At 30.4% G+C, this 7,913-nt stretch overlaps 1 protein-coding gene and 1 long non-coding RNA gene across 3 annotated transcripts; one reads left to right on the top strand and one right to left on the bottom strand.

Annotated features, from left to right (window-relative positions):
* Positions 1-2,177: 2,177 nt before the first annotated feature.
* On the top strand, positions 2,178-3,313 carry LOC110600628 (auxin-responsive protein IAA33). Of its 2 annotated transcripts, none has more exons than XM_021737499.2 (2): positions 2,178-2,749; positions 3,039-3,313. In XM_021737499.2, exons 1-2 carry the CDS (start codon positions 2,336-2,338, stop codon positions 3,057-3,059), a joined length of 435 nt encoding a protein of 144 aa, XP_021593191.1. In that variant the 5' UTR covers positions 2,178-2,335; the 3' UTR covers positions 3,060-3,313. The 2 variants fall into 2 exon arrangements, with proteins under 2 accessions (XP_021593191.1, XP_021593189.1); XM_021737497.2 differs by having other exon boundaries at positions 2,179-2,745.
* A 2,432-nt stretch (positions 3,314-5,745) lies between these two features.
* Positions 5,746-6,925, bottom strand: LOC110630690. The gene is made up of 2 exons (XR_002490409.1): positions 6,584-6,925; positions 5,746-6,454 (listed from the first exon to the last, which is right to left on the bottom strand). It is a non-coding gene; the product is annotated as an uncharacterized LOC110630690 (long non-coding RNA).
* Between the last annotated feature and the right edge of the window lie 988 nt (positions 6,926-7,913).

Raw genomic sequence — 7,913 nt, 5'->3', positions numbered from 1 at the left:
AATCACTTGATATAGTAACAATTATTAAATTTTAGACTCAAAAATATGATAAATCTGATTATATATTATTTAAATTCATTTTAATAGAGTTTAGTCAGATTAGATATATGAAAATATCTAAGAAAATTATATTTTTTAAATCATTGTAAAAATAAAAATTACTAATTTAGGTATAAGGTAGTAGCACTCAACCAAATTATTTTTCCTGAAAATTGATTAACTAATTAATTTTTTTGATTAATTATGATTACGTAATTCATGCACCATGATTTTATTATAGAGGGCCATAGAGAAATGTGAGTCTCCGACCGCCTCAGAGTCAAAGAAGCGAAGTGTTCGGCGACCGTAGCGCGGTCGTCTCCACAGCCCATGCATTTCAATTTACAAGATCTTTTATTTTTTAATTGATCTTGTTGTTTTTCAAGTACAATTTTTACATTTTTCTTTCAAGCTTTGCTTTTGCTTCACGCATTTTATTATGATTCCCATAAATATATGTATAAAATTTTTAATTTAAAATTTACTTTTAAATTATTATTAAAAAATTTAAAAATGTTAAATAGATTAAATAGAGTATACTAAATAATAATTTTATTTAATTATTTAATAATAATTTGAAATTAAATTTAAATTTAATATTATAGAAATACAATTTTAAAATTTTAGCCTTGATTTTTTTAATTACAATATTACCATGCCACTAGTTAATAATTAATTAATAATTCATACAACAATAATTTTTTAAATATTTTTTGGACAACCCTTCTTTTGCTTTTGCAAGCAAACATCCCTTTATTTTTTTTCTCTTTCTCAAAACACATATGGCACACCTAGTACTTCTAGCTAAGTATGGGATTTGTCGGTTTGGGTTATATTTCAAATTTCGCCTATTTTAATTTTTTAAATTATTAAATAAAAATTATTTTTCAATTAATATATAAATTTGAGTTGTTTTGAATTATATATTGTTTTAAAAAAATAAAAATAAATTATATTAATTGATTTTTGAATCAAAATAAGATTATAAATAAAAACTAAATTTAAATAATTTAATTGTGATTAAATATTATGAATTGTTAAACTATCTGCCAATTAGATTTATTTTATATTAAGTATGAATAATAATAAACCACGATTATCTCAGTTGAAAAAAAAAACTTATTCTTCCGGTCTCATGAAAAAAATATTATTTAATTTTTCTAATAGGATGAAATTCAATAGTTAATTCTTTTATTTTGAAAAGTATATTAAAATAATTTTAACGTTTTAAAAAGTCTATATTAATTTTTTTATTAAATTTTAAAATTATTTTATTATTTAATTTCTATAATTTTGAAATCTTATTAATCGATACCTTAAATTTTTAAAAAATTTATAAATTAATTTTTTTCATATTAAAAATATTTTAAATTTTTTTATAATATTTAATTGATAAAATTAACGAAATGACTAATTAATTGACGTTTTACGAGATAAATCAAAAAATTTCATACCTATATTCATTTGGTTAATGTGTTTTGGTTTTGTAATTAATTTTTATATTTTTTTGGCCCTACAATTACCACAAAGACAAGCAAAGTGCTTAAAGACAAAAAAAATAGATAAAATATTTTTTATTTAATCTTAATTGGAATCCAAGATCTAGATGATTCTAAAATTATTAATTAAATCAAATCAATTAGTAAAATCAAATCATATTTTAGAGTCAATAGATTCAAAATTTAAATCAATTGTTATATAATTATTCTTATATTTTTAAATAAATAGAATCACAAATTAACTATATTTCAAAAAAAAAAGTTACAAACTATATATTAAGCAGTATCTATTGAATGCATTTAACCTTTTTAATGTAAATAGTTTTACATGAAATTTAATTTTAACTTCAACAATATTAAATTGAAATTAGAGAATTTTTTTAAAAAATATATAAAAATTTAAGCATTCATAAACTTTTTCAATATTATTTTTTTATATAAATTATTTGATTTTTAAATTTAATTAATTTAAATTCGAGTCGACGAGTAAATTTTAAAAATATTTCATACTTAAAATTTAATTTGAAATTTTTAATTAAGAGAAGGACAGACCATCGCATCCTACCAATTTGTTTATACATCTGCTTGCGTGTAAGTTTTTTCCTGTTCAGGTTCTTCTCTTTCTCTCTCTCATTCATTTGTATAATTTCACCAAAAGCTCATCAAACCTCACACAAAAATTCCACCCTACACTCTCTCTCTCTCTTACACACTATCAAAGACCAAACTCTCCTCAGTTTCTTCACTAAACAGCATATTTTGTCTCTCTACTTCCCCTAGAGAGAGATAGAACAAACATGAACAGTTTTGATCCTCAAGAAAGATCACAAGAACAACAATCCCTGAAAAGGAGATGGCAAGAAAGAAGACTCATCTCGAACATCAACACTAGACCACCTTCTTCTCTCCCCTTTATCCCTCACTCAAAAAGCTTCCCAGGCCTTGACGACGATGATCTTGTTTCCGCTGTTGTTCCTCCGGTGACAGTCGTCCTGGAGGGCCGTTCAATCTGCCAACGAATCAGCCTCCATAAGCATGGAAGCTACAATAGCCTCGCTAAGGCTCTCCGGCAAATGTTTGTGGATGGTGCAGGTGGTGACGTAGCAGAGACCGCCGATCTTGATCTAACAAACGCTGTTCCTGGTCACCTCATTGCCTATGAAGACATGGAAAATGATCTCCTCCTCGCCGGCGACCTTAACTGGAAGTATGTACGTTTCTATTTTTTACTAGTGCTTTGCGTACATGCATCTCCCACACGTGTTTGAGCATTGCAATTTATATATTATTTATGTAGAGTGTGCGATTGGTTGATTTTCTCTAAAAAATCCAACTATTAGCGACGGATTTAGCGACGGTATTATTTACTTAAATGACTTCCTTCGCATATAGTTAGTAATATATTTTCTTATGTGATTTGCTTGTGTGTATTTTTCTTGAAATTAAAAGGTTATATGCTTATATTAATCAGAATTTTATTATTTATATGTGAAAATATAGGGATTTTGTACGTGTGGCTAAGAGGATTAGGATACTGCCAGTTAAGAGGAATTCAAAGAAGGGAAGAGAAGGGGCATAGGTCCATCAAAATCATGAAAATTAATTACTATTAAACGGTGTTTATTTTGCTAGCTGTGGAAAAAATTCTGGCAAACTAGCCAGCAGCCAGCCTAGTCTTTGCAAGGATTATATATGCAATCTTGTAATTGCGTACGTGTAAAATTCATCATTTTGTATTTTAATTTCTTATCTTTTAATACAACAAATTAGACTTCAATCTCCAAAATTATAATTTCTTATCTTCTCAATAAGTTTTAATTTAATATAATATTAAAATTATTTTAAATAAATATATAATATTATAAGTTGAAACTCTAATTAATTATATACAACCAATTAATTTGATTATGCGTAGAGTGAGTATTCGGTCGGTTCGGTTTAAAACCGAATCGAATCGAATAAACTGAAAATCAAAATTTTAGTGTTTATGAAAATCAAACTGATTTTGGTCAGAAACCAAATCGAACCGAACCGGTCTGGTTCGGTTTGATTCAGTTTGATCGGTTTCGATTTTTAATAATTTTTTTTTATTTTTTACATTTTATTTTTAGTATTTTAAAATTTAATTAAAATATTTTAGTTTTAGATTTAATTTCTCTATATTATTGAAAAAAAATACTATTATCACTAATCGGTTCGGTTCGGTTCAGTTTTTTCGATTTTTTCTAATTAAAATCGAACCAAACCGAAATAACCGAAATTTATGAAATTAAAAACTGAACCAAATCAAAATACATAAAAAATTAAATTAAAATTTTAAATTAATTTAATTCGGTCGATTTTTTCAGTTTGAACTGAGTACTGCGCAATTTTTTCCAAAATGGCTGACGGAAGTTGAACCGAGTACTGCGCAATTTTTTCCAAAATGGCTGACGGAAGTTGATTTAGGCTACACGCCTTGCAAGGCTTAGCTGTTTGGCTTAGCGTATGCCTATCATAACTCTTGCCTTAAAATGTACAAACACATGGCCATCTATTCTATTTAAAACATGTTTGTGACTTTGTTTACCTTTTCGCTTTTTTTTTCTAAGCTTTAAAATTTATTTTATTATTTTTATTTGATTTTCTAAAAATTTATGTTTAACTTAATTGAGAAAAATGAAAATTTCAATTCTATCGTTTTTTTAGCTCAATTCAATTTAGAACTAATCAGCACAATTGAATTTAAAATGGAGCCAATTGATTGTGCAACCTTACAAATAGTAATTACTTAAAAGGTATGAAAAAGACATTGACAAAAGCAATCTTGTAACCCTAAATAGAGAGAAGAGAGAAGAGAGTGGAGTTGGATAGAGTGTTTCGTAGTTCTCACGGACAAGTTTTTATTGGGATCCAACACTTGCATGCTGAGGCCATGGGAATTATATTTAGGATCATGTTATTGTCTGTATCCCAGGTTCAGCTTCCCATTTTATTTTATTTTATTTTTTAATAAATTTTATTACAGCTGCAATTGCATTATGTCTTTATGATATAATGGTGCTGTGTGTTGAGTAGTTTCAGGGTCTATGTTCATTGCCAAAAGCAACGCAGCGCTGTAATGCACATGCCTTAGCTTCTTTAGGCTTAAATTTACATCAGCAAAAAGATTAAATTTATTTTAAACTAAATAGCTAGAGTTAAAAATATGAAATTTATTTTTTAATTTAAATTTATTTTAAACCATGATTAAATAATTAAATAAATTTAAATAAAATAAAATAAGTCAAACTAGATAATCACATTTTATTTATGAGAAAATTAACATAATATTAAACTCATCGGACATCTTTGCTAAGATAAAGACCCAATTAGATTATCTAACGAAAGCCAAACCGATCAAGCCCATCATTCTTATAAACTTATTATTCGGAGGAACCAAAAAGCCCAAGCACAAAAAAATACTGCTTTGCAAGGGACTTACAAAGTAAGTTAGTATAAGAACTTGCAAATGAGCTAAGCATGTTAGTTTGTTGAGAAAGTTTGTTGTTTTCTCACTCTAAGACACTCTCTCCACTCTTATTCTTCTCTAATTCTCTCTTGGATTATCTGTAATTTCTTAATTCTTGGAACAAATCCTTTGGATCATTTCACAACTTGAAATTGAAAATGCAACTACATGATCAGAAGACAACAATAAATCCACTCTCTTGCAAAGATACTCATAATCGCTGGATCTCTTCCCCTCCCAGGCCGGGTCAGAGCCCATGATAGAGAAAGTCGACCCAGAGATCGGGGCACCACAAGGAAAGTCTGCCCACAGCAATGGACCGGACCTGAAGACATCAGCCGACCTGGGCCGCCTTCGAGCTCAGAACCTGCTGTATTGAAGTCAGCCCCGTGATGGGATCCAAGGATGGGTAGCAGGCCCGGTCTTTTCACAGCCCTTCTTGCACGCGTTCTGGAGGAATTAAAGAATTAAATGGCCATCTGACATGAGTAAGGGAAACTGACACAATTGTACGTACGAAACTGAATGATAGAGACAGACGTCAGTGTAAGAGAAAAGCCGTTAGACGTCACTAGCAAGCCAAGAGAAAAAGGATAAAAGGAAGGGGAGATCCTTTTAAGGTAGGTTTTTCCAATTATTATAAACCCATTTTATTTTGGATCTCAAGATATCAAATACCACTGGAAACTATATGTATTACAAGAGAAAAATGTTCAATGGCACTTGGTTAAATTACATGAGCATTTTTTATCCTAAGATATGAAGTTCATTGAGGAGAAGTCCAAGGCTCAAGATTACATTTAAAGGTCCAAGGCCTCAATAACAACAAAGAATCATAGGGCCCAAAAGATTAAAATATACCGTCCAAACACAAACCTAAAGAATCAAAAATCCACTTGATCCATACCTCGACCTGGTTGCAACAAACAACGGAGCCTCCGACTTTTGTCAAGAAACTCCATCACCATCGTCGACAAGAAGAAAAGGATTTCTTTCCAAACAGTAGCCTTTGAAAGCCTTAAAACGCGAATTGAAGAGCGAGGAAGGGACCCTTGTCGACCTCTAGCAACCAAAGCAATAGATACAAAGGGCAGCACCAAGTAAAGGAAATGTATGAAAGCCTTAAAACACGAATTGAAGAGCGAGGAAGGGACCCTTGTCGACCTCTAGCGACCAAAGAAACAGATACAAAGGGCAGCACCAAGTAAAGAAAATGTATGTAATCCCAGCAAGGTTGAGAGATAAATGACGAATGCAAGAAAAAGAGAAGAGAGATTTCTATGATCGAGTCTACCGACTACCCCTAGAGCCAAGGAAGGAGAATTCAAGACAAAAGCGTCGACTGCGAGATCGAAAAGTATGGATCTCCATCGTTTCCTAATAGTGGAAGAACAAATTGGGAACAGCACCGTCAAGGATCCTCCATCTGCAAAACACGAAGGAAGAAAAAAAAATAAACATACAACTAAACTATCCGGCAGGAAAACAAAAACTCCCTCACAAATAGCCACCTCCTGCCAAAAAACCACAGGTCAAAATCTATTTACACCTTCACCTGGAAGGGTAGGGAGGAAGAAACCCACTTCTGGGTGAGGTGGAGGGAGCCACCCCTGCAGGTCGTGACATGAGTAGCCGCGAACCGGCACGAATCGAGGCCCTTCGCCTCATGAAGAAAAGCAAAAAAACAGAGAAAAACTCTCTTAAAAACAAAGAGAGAGAGTTTGAAAAGAGAGAGCAGAATTACATGAGCATACGTATGAACATGTGCTAAATATACATTCTCTTCTCTAAGAACAAAAGGCTTTTAATCATAAATAGATACTAGTCAGAAACCAACTTCCAAACAATTATAATTTTCTACGCACAATGTAAATACCATTAAGAGGATAATTAGCTAGCTAGTTTATTTTCCGCCTAGTCTTACTTGGTTCAATAGTTAAAAATAACTCGCCTAATAAATTTAAGTTCAAACCTCTATTCCCCTAATCCCTTAGAAAAAAAAAAAAACTTTGTTATTTTCTATAGAGATAAATTGATCTTTTGTATTTTTAAGCATTTCTTGGCTCTTTTTAGGTAATGAGTCTTGCAATCAACAAGTATCTACAACTAGGAGCTTCAAAAGAGCATTTTTTCAAATCATGCAGAAATAGAGAAATATTTTCAAAAACATGCAGGATTCAAAAATATTTTCGGATTCTGTGTGTCAACGCAGCGTGTTCGCCAGTCATACTGGCGAACATGCTTGTTCGACACCCATAGTGTCGAAGAAGGAAGAGTTCGACACCATGGGTGGCGAACTCTGCCTTTCTGAGCTTGTTCGCCACTCTCTGCTCCCGTGGCACGCCAGCTTGGCGAAAAGAATTGTTCGCCACTTAAAGTGGCGAACAATTGTGCTAAGTGGCATGTTCGCCACCTTGAGTGGCGAACATGCACAGAAAGAGGAAAAGTGTTCGCCACTATAAGCGGCGAACAGTTTTCTGTTTATATCACATGCATGTGTATCACAATGCATGCACATGCATGTGTATCACAATGCATGTGATACCTCAGTTGCATGTGATACCACAAATTTGTTTGATAAATAAAAATTAAATATATAAAATAAATATAAATTTAAAAAATTTATAAAAATTAATAAAATATTATATTAAATTAAAATTTATTTATTGATATTAATTAAAAAAATATTAATATTAAAATTATTTTTATATTTAAAATTATATATTTTTTAATTATCAATCAATTAATAATTCATTTGTAATTTTATTATAAAATCAATTTTTAATATTATTTAATAATATTATTATTATAATATTTAAATTTAAATTATCTAATTTATTATGTAGTATTTTTTAAATTTAAATAGTTTATGAAAAAATTTTTTA

This window comes from Manihot esculenta, chromosome 14, assembly GCF_001659605.2.
Source record: "Manihot esculenta cultivar AM560-2 chromosome 14, M.esculenta_v8, whole genome shotgun sequence".
Taxonomy (NCBI): domain Eukaryota; kingdom Viridiplantae; phylum Streptophyta; class Magnoliopsida; order Malpighiales; family Euphorbiaceae; genus Manihot; species Manihot esculenta.
The sequence above is the reverse complement of the archived record's forward strand: the minus strand, read 5'-3'. Positions and strand labels throughout refer to the sequence as shown.

Excerpts from the sequence above, each read along its gene's own strand:
- LOC110600628 (XM_021737497.2), top strand. The coding sequence starts at position 2,336 with ATGAACAGTTTTGATCCTCAAGAAAGATCACAAGAACAACAATCCCTG. Across the intron at positions 2,746-3,038 it reads GCCGGCGACCTTAACTGGAA|GGATTTTGTACGTGTGGCTA; the intron begins GTATGTACGTTT and ends GTGAAAATATAG.